Source organism: Dipodomys ordii, unplaced genomic scaffold (assembly GCF_000151885.1).
Source record: "Dipodomys ordii isolate 6190 unplaced genomic scaffold, Dord_2.0 Scaffold148, whole genome shotgun sequence".
NCBI classification, from domain to species: Eukaryota; Metazoa; Chordata; class Mammalia; order Rodentia; family Heteromyidae; genus Dipodomys; species Dipodomys ordii.
Window position 1 is genome coordinate 392,008 of NW_012267364.1, and position 22,776 is coordinate 414,783.

The following is a 22,776-nucleotide window of genomic DNA, read 5'->3' on the forward strand; positions in this document are numbered from 1 at the left end:
CCCCCCCCAAAAAAAAATGTAGAAAACAGGATTGGAGGTGTGGTTCAGTTGGTAGAGCACTAGCCACTGTGCAGAACTGTCAGGTACTGAGTTTGAGTCCCAGTCTCAGACCTAAAAAAAAAAGAGAGAGAAACAAAGAAAATACACACAAATGACTGTATTAGTCGTATACAAGTGGGGGCTATTTTATTAAGGGAGAATTGGTAATAAATGGTGACTAAAAAGTAGATGGTGGCAGTGGAAACAAGGTGCCTTTAAAAGGTAAGGACGGAGGGTAGGTGGTGCTTTGTACTTACTAGAACTGGGGAGGGCTGGGAATGTGGCTTAGTGGTAGAGTGCCTGCCTAGCATGAATGAAGCCCTGGGTTCCATTCCTCAGTACCACACAAACAGAAAAAGCCAGAAGTGCTGCTGTGACTCAGGTGGCAGAGTGCTAGGCTTGAGCAAAAAAAGCTCAGGGATAGAATCCAAACCCTGAGTTTAAGCTCCAGGTCTGGCAAAAACAAAGCAAAACAACAAAAATATACTGGGGAAATGGCTGTTGTACTCAGATGGAAGTCCCTCCATGTCACCATTAACCATCTGTATTTTCCCTTTTAAGTTTAAGCTAGGTATGGTGGAACACACACCTGTTTTCCTAGGTATTTATGTGCCTGAGATTAGGAGGATCATGGTTTGAGGCCAGTCTCAGTGAAGAAGTGTGTGAGACTCCCATCTCAACCAATAAAAAACTGGGTGTGGTGGTACACACCTGCCATCCTGGTACAAAAACAAATAGATTGTGGTAAATACTCATCTGGACAAAAAAGAGACCCTATTCAAGAAGTAGTAACAAAAATGGCCAGAGACATGGCTCAAGTGGTAGAGTCCTTGTCTCATAAGCACAAGGCTGTGAGTTCAAATCCCAGTACTGACTGCAAAAATCTTACTAGCAATTTTTATTTATTCTTAATATTTTCACTACTAATTTTAACGCCATAAGAGGTATGTTTGAGCTATAATTTTTGTTTTCTGCATAATTGAAAATACCTCTGCCTTGTTTTTATATTGTTTTAACATTTAGGATCATTTGAGGTATTTACTATTAAATAAAAGGATACATTTATTGGATGAACTTGCCCCATGTTTGTTAAATTTACTAGATTACCAATTTAAAAACAATCCTACAGCATGGTTTTAACCTACAGGATAGTGGCTAATTTTGGATGTCTCTTCCTCCTTCTAAATGCTAACTTCCCCTCTTCCCCCCTACATACATTAGTTACAAGTTGTTTAAAACTGTTAGATTTGTATAGTGAATTCAGTCAGTTGTTTTTTGTTTTCAAAGAATATCTCCCCCCCCATATTCATTTTGTTTGTTATATTATTAGCTTAACTTCTCCCTTGAAGTACATTGGTATTGCTGATGTATAACAGAAAGATAAATTTAAATAGTAAAATTATATTTTCAGATATAATCTAAATGTGAGTTACAGACATATTCTGATTAGTGATATGGCTGTGGAGAATATTGAAATTTTAAGATATTCACTTACAGTGTAGAATCCCTTTTGTGCCATTAGAAACAAACAGTAATGCTCTTCTTTTACTGTACTAGTAAATTAATCTTTAATTTACTTAATCTTTTTCTCCTAAACAAGCAGTGCTTCCACTTCACTGCTTTGCCTCATGATCTATCTGAAACAACTTTTTCAGTAAACTTAGAGCCAGGTATCCGTAGCTCATGCTTATAAACCTATTTAGTCGGGTAGCTGAGATCTGAAGGTTGAGGTTCAGTCTAGGCAGAAATGTCTGGGAGACTCCATCTCCAATTAACTAGCGAAATACAGGAGTAGAGGTATAGCTCAATTGGTGGAATGCCAGTCATAAGCAAGAAACCTGTGCGAGTTCAGGTTCCAATAACAATAACAGCAAAAGAAATGAAATGGGAAGCCTTCTCTTTGTGGGACCTAGAATGAGAAACGAGCACACTTGAATATGTTTTCTAGTACCTTGGACAAAACTTTTTTTTTAATCTTCTAGGCTCTCTTCTAAATTTGTAATACTAATATATTCACGAGTAAGATCTGTTGTTTGTGTTTTTAAATATCTAATTTATATTCAGTTCTAATTATAATATATGCCAGGATGTAAATTTACATCTTGAAAGACAGAAGCTCTGGCAAGATAACCACTTCTTTTCAGCCTTTGCTAATTAAAACATTTCTTCTGTTATGCTAAAGTTTCTTGTATCAAGAACCAGATTGCTCTTTATTGGGAAGTGGCTTTATGCTTTAAAAAAAAGGCAAACAATAGTTAAAAGCCAAATAAAGGGCTAAATGTGGTTCTTACTGTGTTCTCTCTAGCAGTAGGCCTGAAGCATTTTGTATGTGGTGACCACAGGGAGCTCCCAGGCTGCTAACCCTGAAAAGCAGTGTTCAGATGTTTCTGTAACACTTAACTGGATAGAGTATTTGTGTTTAGTATAAATGAGAAAAATGCACAGAACTTCAAGACAAGGAGCCATTCAGGAAAATAAGGTTGTGATGGAAGAGGGGATTCAAAGTAGAAGAAATAAGCCACTGGTGGCTCACACTTGCCTGTGACCCTAGCTGCTCAGGAGGCTGAGATCTGAGGATTACAGTTTCAAAGCCACTCTGAGCAGGAAAGGCTCATCTCCAGTTAACCACTAGAAAACTAGAAGTGAAGCTATAGCTCAAAGTGGTAGATCACTAGGCTTGAGCGGAAAAAAAAAAAAAAAGCTCAGGGATACAATGCCCAGGTACAGAGTTCAAGCCCCATCACTGATCTCCCCCTATTCTCCCCAAAAATGTAGAAGTAAGATTAGTAGGAAATTGTTCAAGTTTACTATGGTAGAAAAATACAGACATACAAACTTTAAGCAGTTAAGTATCTCAGGCTGTTTAAAGTGATCTTTTAATTTCTGATTTTTTTTGTTGATGTTGGTCCTCAGTGCCTGGACACTTTCCCTGAGCTTTTCTTTCTTTCTTTTTTCTTTCTTTCTTTTTTTTTGTCGGTCATGGGGCTTGAACTCTGGGCCTGGGCACTGTTCCTGTGCTCTTCAGCTCAAGGCGAGCACTCTACCACTTGGGCCACAGCCCCACTTCCTCCCTGAGCTTTTCAACTCAAGCCTAGCCCTTGTACCTAAACTGATAACCTTTGCTTTTGAACATTAAGGGCAACTGCTATTCCAGTTCTTTTTTTTCCTAAGAGTGTTACTTGTTAACATCTTTTCTGGTAAGTTAGTCTGGTATTTTGATTTACGCTTAAAATATATATATATCCTTTGATTCAACAATCCACACACATGAGCCTCTACACCAGCAGTACCAGTGCATGTTGAAATGACAAAAATAGACTACTTTTAACAAATCTTTTTTCTATGTAAATAAGCATGTGGTTAAAAACATTTCTTTGTAGACTACTCTGATAAAATTAGATGTTAATTCACCTTTGCTAGCAAAAGTGAATTACTGTTGCATTTTTAAAAAAAGAAAGAAAACAGTGGGCTAGTAGCAGGTGCTCATTTTTAAAAAATTTTTGTTAGAAACAATTTTAAAATTTTTGCCCCAGAATTATTTGCTAAATGTTAGTATTTACTATGGTGTTTCTGATTTTTAGACTGGCCATTTAGCTATGGAGACATTGCTGTCCCTTACTTCTAAACGAGCAGGAGACTGGTTTAAAGAAGAACTCAGGCTTTTGGGTGGTCTGGATCATATTGTAGATAAAGGTATGTATATGATTTTTATTTTTTTATATATTAAATCCTGAAGGAAACAATTGTATACTTCAAAATTAATTTTATCGAGCTGGGCAACAGTGGCTCACGCATGTAATTCTAACTACTCAGGAGGCTGAGATCTGAGGATCGCGGTTCAAAGCCAGCCTGGGGAGGAAAAGCCGTGAAACTCTTTATCTCCAATAAACCACCAGAAAACCAGAAGTGGCACTGTGCTCAAGTGGTAGAGCGCTCACCTTGAGCTGAATTGCTGAGGGGAGCTGAGGGACAACACTCAGGCCCAGAGTTCAAGCCCCATGACCGACCAAAAGAAAAACAATTTTATCTATTTGCAAATGTCTTTAGTAGCATCCTGCAAACTTCTTAACTTTTAAAGTCGGGATCATTAATACCTTGATATTGTGAGGTTATGGAAATATAGGGTGTTAGATTTCAAAATCTCATGCTATAACTCATAGAATAGATCATATTTAGAGAAGTTCTAGCCTACCCACAGCATGTTGCATAGGTGACTTTTGATGGTAGCCTCAGGTTTGTATTGTTAGGATAAGAAATACTAACTTACATCCATTTCTTTTCACCCAGTAAAAGAATGTGTGGATCATTTAAGTAGAGACGAGGATGAAGAGAAACTAGTAGCTTCATTATGGGGAGCAGAGAGATGTTTACGAGTTTTAGAAAGTGTAAGTATGAACTGTAATTTTGTAGTGATTACTCGCTTTTAATGGTGATATTTTGTATATTTCTAGTTTCTTTGTTGATCCAAATTGAAAGTGCATATATTCATTGAGAAATGAACTGTTAATGAGCAGCTTAATGAGCAGTTTATTGTTATCATGATTATTATCTCACATTTTATATTTATTTTTGTTGGTCATGGGGCTTGAACTCAGGGCTTGAGTGCTATTCCTGAGCTTTTCTGCTCAAGGTTAGTGCTCTACCACTTTGAGCAACAGCACCACTTCGAGTTTTCTTCCAGTTCTCTGTTGATTAATTGGAGATAAGGGTCTCACTGACTTTCCTGCCTGGGTTGGCAATCCTTAGATCTCAGCCTTCTGCATAGCTAGGATTATAGGTGTGAGCCACCAGCACCTGGGAGCAGTTTATTATCTTAAGGATGTATGTATTGCTGGGCATTGTGGTGTTTGCTTGGAATGCTAACACTTGGGAGGATGAAGCTAGGGAGTCAAGTTCAGAGGGAGTCAGGGTTACATAGTGAGCTACATAGTCTCCAAAGAATACAAAAAAGAGGAGTTAATATTGCTCCAAATGAAACTTTATATGCATATTAATACAGCTATTTTGTTGTTGTTTGTTTTTGTTTCATTTTTAACTTGTACTCTACTACTTGAGCCATACCTCCAGCTTTAATTTTTTTTTTGCTGGTTATATAGGGATAGTCTTGCATACTATTCTACTCAGGCTGGCTTTAAACCTCAGTTGTCAGATCTCATTCTCTTAAGATTATAGTAATGAGACACTGGTGGCCAGCCTGATGTATAAGCTTTTATTAGCTTTGAGTCAGACTGCAGGCACAATATTTGGCTTTGGAGAATATTGGTATTGAACCTCATGGTAAGTGTATTTTTTTTTTTTTTTTTACAATTGACTACCTAGGACAGTGTAGATTAAAATTTTACTGCAGTGGCCAGGCACTGTTGACTCTTGCCTGTAATCTTAGCTACTGAGGAGGTTGAGATATGAGGACTGATTGTTTGAAGTCAGACCTGGTTTGAAAGTCCATGATACAAATAACTACGCCTCCCCCTCCTCCCCCTCAAAAAAAAGCCAGAAATGGAGCTGTGGCTCTCATGGTAGAGTGCTACCCTTGAACAAAAACGCTTGGAGACAGTACCCAGGCCCTGAGTTCAAGGCCCTGGATTGCCACCCAAGAAAACCCAAAACTGCAAGTGAATTTCAAGATGTATAATTATCGATTAGATCTCATTAGCCAAACATTGATGGAATTGTTTCCTTCTAGAGTACTTTCTGTACATTAGATAAAACATTACTTTTTTCCTCTTCTTATTTTTGTGCTGGCACCTGGCATTATAAATGTATTTTAAGTTAAAATATTTAAATTGGAGACTTCTGACAAGGTACTTGTCAATTTAGTTTGGTGATAGTAAAGAGTAACATTAGTTATGAATGAGTAATTATGATAGTGATGTTTTAATTTTATAAGAAACTGGTATCTCCATTTTAGAAAATTTGAGTTGTAGTTATTTCCTTAGATAACAGGGCCATTAGTGCCTCATCTTTGTATCCTTTAAGGCACCAGATATAGGTTGTTATTGAGCATATAAAAGTTATGGATTGCCACAATCATTTCATATTCTTCCCTTTTTAGGTAACAGTGCATAATCCAGAGAATCAAAGCTACTTGATAGCATATAAAGATTCACAACTCATTATTTCATCAGCTAAGTAAGTTTCTGTAAAAACTTCCCATTATCTACTTAAAACACTCGGGTTGATTTTAAAAGAAATAAAGTTATATTACTTTCCTCAGTAAAATGCTGTATCTGTTGAGTTTTATAAGTCAGAGTACCTTATAAAGACAAAAGAGGGGCTGGGAAGGTGGCTCAGTGGTAGAGCGCTTGCCTTGCATGCCTGAGGCCCTGGGTTCGATTCCTCAGCACCACATAAGCAGAAAGAGAAAAGCCGGAAGTGGCACTGTGGCTCAAGTGGTAGAGTGCTATCCTTGAGCTGAAGAGCTGAGGGACAGCACCCAGGCCCAGAGTTCAGGCCCCACGACCGGACACCCCCCCCCCAAAAAAAAGGGAAAAAAAAAGACAAAAGAGTAGGTTTTGGATCCAGAATGTCTTGAGATGAATTCCAGTTTCATAACAATGAAGATAGTAATTATCTCTCCCCCTAGAGTGACTATTATAATAAAATGAGTTGATATAGCTTTCAATATATATAAAATATATTTTTAAATGTATATGTGTACAAAGTAATATGTGTGTAAATGTAATTTTTAATGATTTAAAAGAATCTTAGAGCCAGAAGCCGGTGGCTCACACCTGTAATCCTAGTTACTCAGGAGGCTGAGATCTGAGGATCACAGTTCAAAGCCAGCCTGGGCAGAAAGTCTGTGAGACTCTTATCTCCAGTAAACCACTAGGAAACTGGAAGTGGTGCTGTGGCTCAAACGGTAGAGCACTCTCCTTGAGCTGAAGAGCTGAGGGACAGTGCCCAAGCTCAGAGTTCAAGCCCCACAACCGACCAAAAAAAAAAAAAAGTGTCTTAGAAAAATATATACAAATGAATTAGTTAAAATATGTAAGGTCTAGTAGAAAGAACTGTGTTTGGCATATAATGACCACTAATCATTAGTCTTTTTGTTCTAAGTGGATTTGTATAGCCCTTTTCTTCTACCCTTTATATCTCATTTCCCAGATCTATGTGTAGTTCTCCATATTCCCCATTCTCCCTAGCCAGCCTCCATCACAATTAGGGTAATGCTGTCACCTTAGTGTGTGTATGTCTCCTGTTCTGGTTCTGTCTTCTTACTCAGCAGCTTAATATCTGTCCTAATTTTTGATAACTCTGCCTTAGTTCCCTGGCCCTTAGCCTGGCCAGCCAATACTATGGGAATTTCTGTAGATTTCTGTTTGAAAAAAATAATCTTTAAACACTGAGTTTCTATGATCCCTTATTATCTTTGGAAATATATCCAGTGTCCCCATCAAAGGGAGACTCCCCTTCCACCCCCATAATTTGACTTTCAGTTTGTATTTTAGCCTCTTATTTCAAAATAGCATGATAAACCTTATCGTATATGTTATTTGGCTTGAGTAATTGCTAATCAGGGCAAGTCTTGTTACTGTCTAAAACGTCATCCTTCTTTACTTCCTATGTTATTTTGAAGCAAATTGAGTCTTTTCTCGACCTTTTAGCTAACCTCAAGTATTGAAGCAAATCCAAATATCACAACACTTCCATCTCTTCTTTTGTCCTGATTTTGTAATTTTTTCTTTTATCACATTTAGTATCCTCCTTTGTATGCATTCAGCTTGTCAAGCTGCTGTTAACTAACCTTCCTATTCTGTTTTTTGTGTGCCTATCTTGGGGATTGAATTTTTTTTGGGGGGGGGTCTGGTCGTGGGGCCTGAACTCTGGGCCTGGGCGCTGTCCCTCAGCTCTTCAGCTCAAGGCTAGCGCTCTACCACTTGAGCCACAGCGCCACTCCTGGCTTTTTTCTTTTTGCTTATGTGGTGCTGAGGAATCGAACCCAGGGCCTCATGCATTCAAGGCAAGCGCTCTACCACTGAGCCACCTTCCCAGCCCGGGATTGAATTTTTTTTATGCTAAAGGCTGGGCTATACCACTTGGGCCACAGTTCCACTTTCAGCTTTTTTTTTTTTTAGTTGATTAGAGATAAGAATCTTATCAGTCAGCCCAGGCAGCACCACATAAGCAAAAAGAAAAAAGCCAGAAGTGGTGCTGTGGCTCAAGTGGTAGAGCACTAGCCTTGAGCTGAAGAGCTGAGGGACAGCGCCCAGGCCCAGAGTTCAGGCCCCACGACCGGACCCCCCAAAAAAAAATTCAATCCCCAAGATAGGCACACACAAAACAGAATAGGAAGGTTAGTTAACAGCAGCTTGACAAGCTGAATGCATACAAAGGAGGATACTAAATGTGATAAAAGAAAAAATTACAAAATCAGGACAAAAGAAGAGATGGAAGTGTTGTGATATTTGGATTTGCTTCAATACTTGAGGTTAGCTAAAAGGTCGAGAAAAGACTCAATTTGCTTCAAAATAACATAGGAAGTAAAGAAGGATGACTGAACTGTGATCCTCAGATCTCAGCTTCGTATTATAGTTGCTCGGATTATAGTTGTGAGTCTTCAGTGCCTGGATTTTGTCTGAATATTCAATTAACTTTCCTTAGAGGAAGTGAATTTAAAAGTTTTTTAAATTTTCTAAAAACAAAGTGAAATTCAGCACCTCATGAGATACCAGGCACACTTGGTACATGATTGGATTGCTAAAATGTTTTAACTCCCAGATGATCTGATGGTTTTTAGGCTCCAATAAATAAGAATGTGTTGTATTAACCTGTGCTTTTTTGTTTTCTCCTTAATAATGCATTTTCTTTTCTTTTAAGAGCATTACAGCATTGTGAAGAATTGATTCAGCAATATAACCGCGCTGAGAACAGCATTTGCATGGCTGACAGTAAGCTTCTCCCTCACCAGAATGTAACTAACCATGTAGGCAAAGCAGTGGAGGACTGCATGAGAGCCATCATTGGGGTATTGCTCAATTTAACTAATGACAATGGTAAGTAATGTTTTCCCATTGGAAATTTGTATATTACCCATAGAAACAAGGTAGTCCCCTTCTTTATTTGATATAGTTTATTTTGTAGTTCTCCATTATAGAATTGACTCATTTGTATATACAGATACTTTTAGGAGTTTTTACTTTTATGACCAGCCCTTAGTAGAATGGTTTGGAAATAACAACAGTATATTTGACCAAAAGAATAGTTATCCATTTCTACATTAATAGGAATGTTGTAGAGTGCTTGCCTAGAATGCATGAAACCCTGGATTCAATTCCTTAGTGCCACATAAACAGAAAAAACTAGAAATGGCACTGTGGCTCAAGTGGTAGAGCACTAGCCTTGAGCACAGAGATGCTCAGGGACAGAGCCCAGAGTTCAAACCCCAGGACCAGAAAAAAGAAAATTCACTTTAATAAGTCTAGTTTGTAATGCCCACAGGGAGAATCAGTCATGCTTTTCCTGCTTGTATTCTATTTCAGAATGGGGCAGCACCAAAACAGGAGAACAGGATGGCCTCATAGGTACAGCAATGAATTGTGTGCTTCAGGTTCCAAAGTATTTACCTCAGGAACAGAGGTTTGACATCCGAGTGTTGGTGAGTTGAAGTGACTATTTTAGAGACCAGTATTTTATCTATGTAGAGGAAAACTTTGATCTAAGCTTGCCTTTAAGAATCAGTTTAACCTAGAGCAGATCATGTTAAGTGAGGTAATCCAAGCTCAGAGACAAATTGTATTGTTTTCTCCTATGTGGAAGCTAGATCTAAAATCATCAGGACATGATGAAATATACAGGACTTAGGAATTCACACACAAACAGTGAGACTAAAGGAGAATACTCTTCAGGCAGGAACTCAAAGGTGTAACACCTCTGAACATTTAAAATGCTATTTGTCAAAACAAATTCCAGAGAATGGAAATAGGAGGTTTATATTAGCGGTAGTGTTTGTTTCTGCTTTTTGTTGTGTGTTTTCTTTTTTCTGTCTTTGAGGGGACCTAGGGGGTACAAAAGTGGAGGGAGGAAGGATGGACAAAGGGAGGCTTGGTACCTACACAGTAGACACTACATAGAAAATGAACTACGCAACGTGTGAGCAGGGATAGGGGAAACTAGGGGCAAGAGAAGGAAGGGGTGACATTCATTACCTGACTTATGAAATAGTAACCCCTCAGTATGATACCTTAGTAATAACAATAAAATTATATTTTTTAAAGAAAACAATCAGTTTAATATGTTGTTGTTATTTTGAAGTATTCCTCATTGAACATGTCGTTTTTCCATTTTTTTTATTATAGAAATGATGTACAAAAGGGTTACAGTTTGATAAACATTTTTTATTTCTTACAAACGAATTTGTAAAAAATGAAAACTGTAAATGGAAAGTGGTGATTGAAAATGATTCTTTGGTAACAGTATCTTACATACTAGTTGTCTAACCATTTTATTAGATGGAAAAACACTGAGGTTTTTGTGTGCCAATAAAAATTACACAGTGTGGTATTCATTTGCTTATAAGTTCTCATCTGTGATAACATGTGTTTTCTTAAACACTTAGGGCTTGGGCCTTCTGATAAATCTGGTGGAATACAGCGCTCGGAATCGACACTGTCTCGTCAACATGGAAACCTCCTGTTCTTTTGATTCTTCCTTCTGTACTGGAGAAGGACATGATAGTTTAAGGATAGCTGGACAAGTTCATGCTGTTCAGGCTTTAGTGCAGGTAATCCACAGTCTAAGAACAAGTTGACATCTGCAGTTGTTGATCTGTCTAATTTCTTTTCTGAGTTACACGTTTTTTGTGTTGGGGGGTATGTTTGTCTTTCCACAATGCCAGATTTTATTGGATAACCGTGGATTCACAAGCTGTATCAGTATCACTGATATTAATTTGCCACGTACTACTAAGGTCACTTGATAGCCAAGGTTGATAACAATGCAGATTGTTTAATTCTAATCTTAATTACTAGTTTTCTTCCTTAAGTGTTTGTTTTTTTTTGTTTTAAGCCTACATTTGTTATACTTGAGGCGAGTTCATTGTTACATTTGCACCTGTTTTTCATAATTAGCTATTGTGACACTTTGTTTTATTTAAAACCAGAGTTTTAAACAGTTTTGTTTTTTTTTTAATAGCACAATTTTTCTACAGAGCAATAAGGGGTACAGAGGTTCAGATTACACTCCTTTTCCTACTGTCTTTCCCCAATATATAATCACTTAAGCATTGTTACTAAAAGCAGAGACAAGGCTTTATGAATCAAAAATTGATTATTGATCACAAATTGGGAATACAATCCCAACTCCATCCCATCCCTGTCAAATTTTCTAGCATTTACTTATGGGTCTCATTTGTGCCCAGGCTTCATTAGGTTCTATGGATGACAGAAAACTAGAATTGGGAAGGGGCATAGTAGCAGAGCACGGGAATAGTGGGATGAGATAGAGTTTGTAAAGTCTTATTTTCTGTCATGCTCTCTTACCCTTCTCCTTTACATGTAGTTCAGGATGGCCACATATAAATCATCCCTGGGATGCTACTGCTTGAGCTTAATATTCTGCTTTTGCACTCTACATTAAAGGAAGCTTTCTGCCTTCAGGTTATCATCCTGTATCAGGCCTGGCTTTTTTTTTTTAAGCCAGTCTGTAAATTTTTGTTTATAGATTATAGTACCTTTTGGATACTGCTTTCCACTCAAGTGTCAAAAAAGGACTTGCAATTCTGTGTGCATGCGTGTGCCTGTGTGTACACGCTCAAGACCTTAAACTCAGGGTCTTAACCTTTTGCTTAGCTTTTTTGCTCATGGCTGGTGCTCTAACATGTAAACTACACCTTTCAATTTTCTGCTGGTTAATGAGAGAGAAGAATCTTGTATTTGTCTTCCCAGGCTGGCCTTGAACCTTGATCCTCAGATCTCAGTCTCCTGAGTAGCTATATATCTAGGAATACAAGCATTAGCCACCAGCACCAGGCTTATTAAGATACTTTTTGTGTGCAATACTTGTAGCAGCCTAAAGAAAATAAAGTAAATGAAAGCAAGGCATTTAGTTTGTTTCCTTTTGACTATAGGGACCAATAGTTCCCTCCCCTCGCATCCCCCATACACACAGACTGATCAAGGTGCATTGTGTTTATGGATGAACATGTGGAAATGAAACCTTTCTACAACTAGTTGATGCTAATAAAAATTGTATGAATTGCTAATGTTAAGATCTAGTGCCTTGGGCTGGGAAGGTGGCTCAGTGGTAGAGGACTTGCCTTGCATGCATAAGGCCCTGGGTTCAATTCCTCAGCACCACATAAGCAAAAAGAAAAAAGCCGGAAGTGGCACTGTGGCTCAAGTGGTAGAGCGCTAGCCTTGAGCTGAAGAGCTGAGGGACAGCACCCAGGCCCAGAGTTCAGGCCTCATGGACCAGAACCCCCCCCCAAACAAAAAAAATTAGTGCCTTTTCAGACCTTTGGCTTTTTTCACTTTTACTGTTCCTTGTTTAAATCTTTAAATTTAAAGGAGCCATATTTCATATCACCCAATACTATGTAGTTTTACTAATTGCCCTTCTCCATTATATCAGTGTTTTAAATGCTGTTTTAAAGTTTAAGTTTTGTGGCTCGTTAATTGAACTTTTAGTTAATGTCTAAACTAAGGGCAACTGTTGAGTCTTTCATTCTCATTTTAAAAAAAAATCTGAACCATTAGTAAATTGATGGATGACTCCCAGAAGTATTTACATTTTGGTTTTGGCTTTCAGTATGATTTATAGCAAAGTTTTTACTTAAACTCATCCTAACTACGTTTGTGTTATTTTTGTTTTTGTCTTTTCCATTTTGATACTGGGGATAGAATGCAGGATGTTGCCCTTGCTAGGCAAGCACTTTGCCACTGAGCTTCATTCTAGCCCTCTTTTCTTTATTTAATGTAAAATATTGGCTAATCTACACATTAGTAGATGCTGTCTTTCTGATGACACTCCAAAATAATTTTTGCAGTTATTCCTTGAACGAGAGCAAGCAGCCCAGTTGGCAGAGAGTAAAACAGATGAGTTGATCAAAGATGCTCCCACCACTCAGCATGATAAGAGTGGAGAGTGGCAAGAGACTAGTGGAGAAATACAGTGGGTATCAACGGAGAAGACTGATGGGACGGAAGAGAAACAGAAGAAAGAGGATGATGATGAAGAACTTGACCTCAATAAAGGTATGTCTTGTTTTAAATGTTATATTTACTTGGAAATAGTATTTTCTTTAAAATGTATCTTAGGGCCTGGGAATGTGGCTTAGTGATAGTGCTTGCCTAGCATGCATGAAGCCCTGGGTTAGATTCCTCAGGACCACATAAACAGAAAAGGCTGAAAGTGGTGCTGGGGCTCAGGGCTCAGGCCCTAAATTGAAGCACTAGGATTGCCCTTCCCCACCCTCACCCCCCACCCCCACAAAAAAATTTTTGTTTTGTTTTTGGCCAGTCATGGGGCCTAAACTCTGGGCCTGGGCACTCTCCCTCAGCTCTTCAGCTCAAGGCTAGTGCTCAACCACTTGAACCATAGCGCCACTTCCGGATTTTTCTGCTTATGTGGTGCCGAGGAATCGAACCCAGGGCCTCATGCATGCAAGGAAAGCACTCTACCACTGAGCTACCTTCCCAGCCCCGCAAAAAAAAAAATCTTAAATTACATGTTACCATAATCTATACATTGAAGATCTCCTTAATTCAATCCAGATAAGCTTTGATAATATACTATTTAGAGTAGTTCTTCCTAACAATGGGGACAATACATTACAAGTCACTGTTTCATCCTGAGATTTTCTCATCTGCAAAGTGAGCCACCTATGGTGGCATATACCATAATCTCAGCACTTGGGAGACTGAGGTAGGATGATACTGCTAAGCATATATAGTGAGATATTGTCTCAAGAAAGGGTGGGAAATTTGTGTTTTTGTTTTTCTTTCAATTTTTTGAGGTTCGTTTGGTTTTGTTAGGGGTGGGAAGCTTGAACGTAGTGCTTCATGCTGGCTAGGCAGGGACTTTACCACCTAGTCACAACCCTAGTATTTTGTGTTTGGGTTTTTTACTTTTTGACATTCTTTTACCACTTTACTGTAAGCTGAGATTACTTGTCATAAATTATATTGGTAGTCCTCACAGGGTCCTAAGGTGGAATATGGTAAAAAATAGTTGAAACCATGGACCAGTGGCTCATGCCAGTAATCTCAGCTATTCAGGAGGTTGAGTATGAGGATTCCTGTTTGAATCTAACCTAGGAAGGCAAGTTTATGAAACTAACTCCCAATTAAACACCAAAAAAAGCTGGGAGTAGACCTACAGTTTAAATGGTAGAGCACTAGTCTCAAGCCAGAAATCTCAGGGACAGATCCAGGCTCTGAAGCCCCAAGACCAGCATATACACATACAAAATTGTTAAGGTAATATATTAAGTAGCCAAACATTTATTAAGTATCTGCTGTTCTCAAGATTTACATTTGATTTTGCTTTTCATACAAATTCTATAAAGTAGCTGCTTGTAATTCCATGTCTCTTAAGTTTATGACATGTGAATAATATGTCCACCTAGTTAAGAAACATTCCCTGGCATTGCCTGATTGTGGGCCTCTTCCAATCTCTTAGTTCCACTCTCTCCAGATTTCCACTCTCTCCAGATTAAATATGTTGTTATTCTGGTGTTACAAGAAATGAAATTTCTCTTTTTGTAATTTTTGGTTAGCATACATTAGCTGTACAAGAGATGTCCATTGTGATTTTTATACATACATACAATGTATCGCAATCAAACTCACCACTTTTGTCCCTCTTCCTTGTCTTTTTCCCCCAAGACATTTCCAACAGTTCACTGTTCTGTTTTTATATATGCTACTGAACTACTTAAATTATACCTTTATTCACCCTCTCCAGTCACTTCCCCCCTCCCACTGATAGTGCCCAAAAGAGCCTGTTTTACTCTCCTGTTGTTCATTTTAATGTGCATTACTTATGCCAAGGGACCTCTCCATTATATTTGAGAAATGCATATATCTAATTGTCCAGCATCATTTGTTAGTCTTTAATGATTTTTTTTCCCTGTCTGGGCTGGCTTTGAACTCTGATCCTCAGATCTCAGCCTCCTGAGTGGCTGAGATTACAAGTGTGAGCCACTTTTTAAGAAAATTGTTAACAGAGTAGTTAATGTGGGTTTGTATAACTTGATGTACTCTTTATTTTTAACATGTTAGCCCTTCAGCATGCTGGGAAACACATGGAAGATTGCATTGTGGCCTCCTACACGGCCTTACTTCTTGGATGTCTCTGTCAGGAAAGTCCAGTAAGTATTTTTTTTAATACAACTTGAAAACAATTGCGTTATACATAGCTTCATACCACTGGCTAGTTCACTTTTCTTAAGTTTTTCCATTCATATCCTTTTGGCTGGTATAAGGTCATTTAAATAGTTTGTGCCCCATATGGAAGAGAAATGATAATATATCTAACCCTTCCAGTAGTTTCCTTTAAGTTACTTAGTTTGCTTTTTTAGTCCTACAAAAAAAAACCTTTATATAAATGAAATTAAGAACTAAGATGGCATGCTATTAAAGCCTTTCATATGTTTGCTGAACCTTTCAAGGTACATCCCCAATTAAGAATTCATTAGGTCTAAATGAAAACTTCTTGTTTGATGAAAGAGACCATTCAGATATTTTTAATTGAAGTAAAAGAAGGAATAGTATAAAATTGACAGTCTAATTGAAGTTCTTTTAGTGCCTCAGTGAATCTTCCAGGGACTGAGGTTGTTACTATCTTTAAGGTGCTTTAAGACTCTGTGCCCTCTCCATCCTTTACCAAATAGCCTTTCCATCAGTTTGAACAGCATTGGATTACTAATGCTGTTTTGCCTGAATCTAGTCACTGGCCAGGAAAATGGGATTCTTTTGAGTAGGTTAAGATACTTAGAATTTTCCTATGAGGAATGAAAGTCTAAAGATAATTAGCACAGAAGTAGAAGGTTAGGGCTGGTAGACAATTGGCTGCAATGGGAAATACAAATATGCACATTAAAAACATGAAGGATGCCAGTTACCTGTTGCACCTGTAATCCTAGCTACTCAGGAGGCTGAAATCTGAGGATCTCAGTTCAAAGACAGTCCAGGCAAGAAAATCCTTAAGACTCTTATCTTCATTTAAGCACCAAAAAGCTGTAATCCTAGCTAGTCAGGAGGCTGAGACAGATCTCAGGGTTGTGGTTCAAAGCCAGCCTGGGCAGGAAAGGCCGTGGGACTCTTATCTCCAATTAACCACCAGAAAACCGGAAGTGACTCTGTGGCTCAAGTGGAAGAGTGCTAGCCTTGAGCTGAAGAGCTGAAGGACAGCTCCCGGGCCCAGAGTTCAAGCCCCACGACTGACAAAAAATAAAGAAGCTGGGACTAGAGCTATGGCTCAAGTGGAAGAGCTCTGTCCTTGAGCGAAAGACCTCAGGTACCCAGGTCCTGAGTTCAAGCCTCAGGAGTGACATTCAAACAAACAAACAATAAAACACATAAAGGGACATAAGACATTGAGTGTTCCCTTTAAAATGTGAGCATAAGCTGAGAGACTACCTCAAGTGGAAGAGTAAGCATGAGTTCCTGGCTTCAACTCTCAGTTATGCGAATGAATGAATGCATACATGCATGCATGACTGTGGGATGCAGTACTAGAGTTTGGACTCAGGGCCTTATGCTTGCTATAGGTGCTCTGTTGCTGAGCACCTCCAGCCCCAGAATACATATTTTTAAGTGGATGGTCAGTATAAAACTAGAATTTCAAATGGATGGAAATTTTTCTTTGGAACAAAGGTCATCTGTTTTAAAACAAGAGGATTGGAGGCATGTGATAAATTATTGGCTTCATTGAAGAAAAACATCATGCTTGCTCTAGGGCATGGGTCTGTCTGCTTACCCACATCCCCTTAATTCACCCCTTACCTTGGTCTTCAAACTCTGGAGAGTGGACTTTTGTACTCTCATTGTGGGTGAGTCTTTCTAGAAGAGCTGTCTTAAAGCAGGCCCTGTAATATTTTCATTATAACATATGGTTGGTTTGTGAATTGTTGTGCTGCTTCTTGCTAATATGAAAGAGATCTAATTAATTCCTATCTCACTGAATTTACCTATAAAGCATGGGTGGGGGGATTGTTTTTGGTCTTTTTTTTTCAAAAGTGAGGACATTCTCAGGTAGGGGAGCCCCCAATGCAGACTGTTATTCTGGGCCTTTCTCTTTGCATTTCCAAAAGTGAGTATATACTGAATTGTTTCTCAGTAGCCTTTGCCAGCTTTCCCTTTTCCCTTCCCTTCCCTTCCCTTCCCTTCCTTCCTTCCTTCCTTCCTTCCTTCCTTCCTTCCTTCCTTCCTTCCTTCCTTCCTTCCTTCCTTCCTTCCTTCCTTCCTTCCTTCCTCCCTCTTTCTCTCTCTCTCTCTCTCTCTCTCTCTCTCTCTCTCTCTCTCTCTCTCTCTTTCTTTCTTTCTTTTTCTTCCTGAGGATGGGCAGGGTGGGGAATGGACATAAACATTCCTTTGCAGAGTGAATATAGAATCGGGGATAAGCAAAGTGTTTCAGAAATCCTGTAGTTGTTTGCCACAGATATGTGCCAAGACAACACTGAATGATGTGCAGTTTCATGTGTTCTGTATCTGTGTTCATGTGTCTGATGGTATCTTTTTGATCTGTTTCCTCAGATCAATGTAACCACTGTGCGGGAATACCTGCCAGAAGGAGACTTCTCAATAATGACAGAAATGCTCAAAAAATTCCTAAGCTTCATGAATCTCACCGTAAGTAGTGTTTATTACCATATATGTGGTTTTGAATTTAAGTTAATACATTGACAGTAGAAATTAAAACACCAGCCCCAGTCTATTAGACTTCTTGTCGCTGTGAACAAAATATCTTGCGTAAGCAATTTAAGAGAAGGAAATTTATTTGACTCATAACTTCAGAGGCTGTTGAGGGCATGATGGAGATGAGCAGTTCATCTCAAAATGGCTAGAAGAGAAAGGGAATGCATGTACCAGCTAGTTTGCGTGTGCGCGCGTACACGTGCACGCACTGCTACCAGCATTTGAATTAGGGTCCTTGAGCTCTCCTTTGGCTTTCTTGCTTCTGGCTGGTACTCTGCTACTTGAGCCACTACTAGTCCGTGCTGGCCTAGAGGTGTGGCAGAATTTTCTGCCCTGGCTGGTTTGAAATCACAATCCCCGGATCTTAGCCACCTGAGTAGCTAGTGAGCCGCCCGTGCCTGGCAGCCTCTGCCCGTTTTCTCTTCTCATTTTATCTGGACTCCAGTCTGTGGGATCATGCCAGCCACACTCATGGTGGATCTTTATTACTTAGTTAACCCTTTCTGGAAATGCCCTTACAAATACACTTCAACCATGAGAATACTGTCTAAAAAAATAGAAATAAAGCAAAAAAGGGCTTGAGGACAAACTAGCAAGTTCTAGGCCCTGAGTTCAAACCCCATACTTTGCTTGCCAAAAGATAAAAGGATTTTTTTCCTTCCTAGCTTCTCTTTCCATTTTTTCTTTTTATTTTTTTTGAGATGGAGTCACAGTATGCAGTGTAAATTTTGAAATTCTGCCTCAGCCTTCCCAAGTGCTGGGAATAGAGATATGCAGGGATTCTCTTTTAAATTTAGTAACTGTGTGGTATTGCTTCACAATAATTTTTGTGTCAAAATACTGTATTATAAAAGTACAACTTGGGGCTGGGAAGGTGGCTCAGTGGTAGAGTGCTTGCCTTGCATGCATGAGGCCCTGGGTTCAATTCCTCAGCACCATATAAGCAAAAAGAAAAAAGCCGGAAGTGGCACTGTGGCTCAAATGGTAGAGCGCTAGCCTTGAGCTGAAGAGCTGGGGGACATTGCCCAGGCCCAGAGTTCAGGCCCCGACACACGACCGGACCCCCCCCCCAAAAAAAAAGTACAATTTATGGAGCTAAGATCTGATGATTGAGATTTGATGCCAGCCCAGGCAGAAAAGTCCATGAGACTCTCTTACCTCCAAAAAAGCTGAAAGTAGAACTGTGGTAAGACATTAGTTTTAAGTTAAAAAGCCCAGGCCCTGAGTTCAAGCCCCAGGACACTCACATAGTCCTCCCTCCTCTCTCTCTCTCTCTCTCTCTCTGTCTCTCTAATACACACACACTGTACACACACATTCACACTACACACACATGTACAATTTAGTCTCAGTGGACTTTGATTTGTAGTGTTCAATTTAACAACTTGTTCAGAGATGAACTATTCAATACTTGAAAACTTTCATTACATATTAACCATTATTTCCTTCCCTTTTCAGTGTGCTGTTGGAACCACAGGCCAGAAGTCTATCTCTAGAGTGATTGAATATTTGGAACATTGCTAGCTGCTTTACCTTTGCTTCAGGTGCTCGGTAATGATGGAGTTAGCCTTAGACAAAGAGAAATTATGAAAGAAGTCCTTGAAGATATACCAAGAACATTCATCAGTATCATTCGTGTTTAGATTTTTAAGACCACCTGATTTCTTCATGCATTCTGCATTTGCTAAATGACAGTTACTACATCAATCTGCAACTATCAAAAATGAGGGAAAAGGTTCAGGCTGTTCACAATCTTGTGCAGTATTTAAACACCCTTACTCGGCAGAGTTTAGGCCTTCCCTTCTTGCTTGGCTCTGGGCAGGCGTCACAGGGGTGTGTGTGCTGCTGTTAGTGCAACTGCTGTGTGTGTTGAGCCACTGTTGTCATGCCAGCCCGGTGCACAGGCAGCTCAGCTACTGAGGTACCGAAGGTTCTCAGGACATGCTAGACAACAGCTAGTTCCTTTTTCAGGCTCATTTGCTTTTGCTTTTTTGTTTTGTTTTGTTTTTGTTTTTGTTGAATGATTACAATCGTAAATAAAGCTTTTAATAATTTTGTGATTTTTTTTGTTGTTGTTCCCTAAACTACTGTCTATATTTAAAATTAGATGGAATCCAAAGACACAAGGGATTAATAGTATATTTTTTTATTCTTGATTGGGTTTGGATGTTGAACTATTTTTCACTTTTGAGATCATGACACCATATTCAATATCATGCCATAATGTGTCATAGCTATAGACGCAAGAAAACAAAATAGCAGTGTGAAGGAATATTATATTATAAAGACGATGTGCCCTGATAAAGGATTCAGCAAAGCAGACAAACCCAGGGTAGTTTACACTTAATGCTAGGGAGGCTCTTGAAACATTGTTAAGTTTTGAAGGAGGATCTCTAGATATATTTTCTGATGTTCAGTACAATAAATGTAAGGAAGCTAAAACACCAATGTGGAATTCATGTTTCCAGATAGCATGTTTATTCTTCTATAGAGTGACAGGATCAATTGCATAAGCGCAAAGCCTTAAAATTGCTGGTGTAGAGAAGACCCGTTTTTCATTGAGATTCTTTGTTCATAGAACAATTGTTTGGGAAAATGGCTGTGGAACACACAGAACATATTTTATAGATTTAATTTCTTAACATCACAGCTTTTTATTGTGTTGTTCAGACCACTGGCTCTGCCTTTTTTTTTTTTAAATCCTTTGTCACTTTTGTCTGTTAGGCCTGAAGACAGGCCTTCTGGAGATTTGTTTCATGTAAATCTTTTTTTAAATTACCTTTCTAGTCAAGTACATCATGTTTCTTCATTGGATTTGTGAAACTTGAAGCCATAAAATTATGAGTTTGGTGTGTATTGGGTTAAATAGCTAAAAGTCTATTTTACCCATTTAGACTTTGTTATTTCCTTGTATAAAGCGACAAACTGGGGCTCTTGTATCAGTGCCAGCTGTAATGTTTTTTAATGCAGTGGCTGCCTTTTATTGTCTTCCTATTTTTGATAATGCAGATTGTTGGGAAATCTATACGGAAGTAACTGATTGCAGGCAAATTGTTTTCTTCCTCCTCCTACCCACCCCAAATCCCTACCCATCACTTTTTATGAACACAGTATGCCAGTGTAATATGGGAAAACTGAGATTGATTTGCCCTGAATAGAAAACTAATTTGGCAAACTGTTTTAAAAGCATGTTGATAAATGATATCCATAAATTAGTTTAGGTATATTTTGTTTAATTATGTTAAAATATATTTGTATTTATTAATCATGGGATTTAGAGAAATGAACAGATTTTTGGTAAAACTGACGTATGTCAGATGGTAAGGAATATTAAATATTTGGATAAGATCAATCAGGGCGAACTACATTTTTCTGTTGCACTGGTAATCATTTGAGAATTGATTTACCTCAGTGTTTAACAGGTTTTTTGTTTTGCTTTTTAAATAATAATAATTGTCAAGCACTGATAAGAGATGCAGATTTTGGTGGGGAGGGGTGGGGGAAATACCACCTCACCAGCTGCGGTGCATTTGTGTGTTTTTAACCCTCAGTGAACTCTGATTTTAGGGTACTTGAGGCTGACTTGGAAATTAACTAAAGTTTTAAAGTAACCTTTTTTTCCATTGTAAATATTTCTGTAAATAACTACCAATTGGAAATTAGAATGGTAGAGTACTTTTCTGAATCCAATCCTATTTTTATTTTATACAGTATTTCTCAGCTGTGATCTTTGGAGCAAAAGCCAACGGCAGGAAAAAAATAGTTTGTACCAGTTTCATGAAGTATGTCTTTGGGTTTTTGTAAATAATTTTAACTCAAATAAAATTGCTACTTTCAATACACATGTTGTCTTTAACATAGTCTATTGAGCTGTTTTGGAGGAAGAAGTCATAGGAACTCAACATGACCAACTTGAGTGGCAAGCATGGTGTCACTGGTGTGAATCTCCACTTCCAACATTCAAACATATAACCCATTTTTGCCAAATATTCTATCTACTTCTAAATACATATTTAATAGACTGTAAACACAGTAACTTTGGCTGGTATGGGGTGCTGGTTTTTTGGTTGTATAGTTAGGTCCTTGCAAAACTTCCATTTGCTGCTTTTAGTCACAAAACTAGGCCTAAAGATCTCCCCAGGAAGTTCCCATTCACGTTACCAACATACATCAAGAAGACTCTGGGAATCAGTGGTTTAAGGATGAGTTTGTGAGCTGGACCCTGGTGGCTGACACGTGTCATCTTAGCTGAGATCTAAGGATTGCAGTTCTAAAGCCAGCCTAGGCAGGAAGGTCCATTAGCTCTTATGTCCAATGGCTAAAATGGTAGAGTGCTAAAAGATAGAGTGCTAGTCTTGAGCAAAATGTCAGGAACAGTACCCAGGTCCTCAGTTAAAGGCTCAGGACTGACACTAAATTTAAAAAGAAGGAGGGGGGGAGGGAATGGATTTGTAGATACACAAAGACTCAAATCACACACATGAGTTTTTAAAGAAAATTCTTGAAATTAACTCACCCTGTTTCCTTAACAAAAATATATGGAGCACTAGCACAATGTTCCAGATTTTAATGAGAATCTGGCAAATGTTCTAGCGAAGATGTTAAGAGTGGAATATTATGATGGTTAAGAACACCAGTGACTGGGGCTGGGAAGGTGGCTCAGTGGTAGAGTGCTTGCCTTGCATGCCTGAGGCCCTGGGTTCGATTCCTCAGCACCACATAAGCAGAAAAAAAAAATCTCAGACTTAGCTGGGTGTCTATGGCTCATACCTGTAATCATAGCTACTCAGGAGGCTGAGATCTGAGGATCCTGGTTCAAAGCCAGCCTGGGCAGGAAAAGTCCATGAGACTCTTGTCTCCAATAAACCACCAGAAAACC

General features: G+C 38.7%; 1 protein-coding gene across 5 annotated transcripts in view; it reads left to right on the plus strand.

Annotated features, from left to right (window-relative positions):
• Positions 1-21,739, plus strand: part of Wapal (wings apart-like homolog (Drosophila)) — a 67,576-nt gene extending 45,837 nt beyond the window's left edge. For 2 of the 5 annotated variants that reach the window (XM_013032084.1, XM_013032088.1), the window contains exons 10-19: positions 3,621-3,732; positions 4,327-4,424; positions 6,092-6,168; positions 8,860-9,035; positions 9,522-9,637; positions 10,598-10,762; positions 13,025-13,232; positions 15,261-15,349; positions 17,736-17,831; positions 19,356-21,737. In XM_013032084.1, the coding sequence (XP_012887538.1) occupies positions 3,621-3,732; positions 4,327-4,424; positions 6,092-6,168; positions 8,860-9,035; positions 9,522-9,637; positions 10,598-10,762; positions 13,025-13,232; positions 15,261-15,349; positions 17,736-17,831; positions 19,356-19,421 (1,203 nt within the window). In that variant the 3' untranslated portion in view covers positions 19,422-21,737. Of the gene's footprint in view, positions 1-3,620; positions 3,733-4,326; positions 4,425-6,091; positions 6,169-8,859; positions 9,036-9,521; positions 9,638-10,597; positions 10,763-13,024; positions 13,233-15,260; positions 15,350-17,735; positions 17,832-19,355 lie in introns of all 5 variants that reach the window. The other 3 variants (XM_013032085.1, XM_013032087.1, XM_013032089.1) reach the window with 3 other exon arrangements.
• The last annotated feature ends 1,037 nt before the right edge of the window (positions 21,740-22,776 follow it).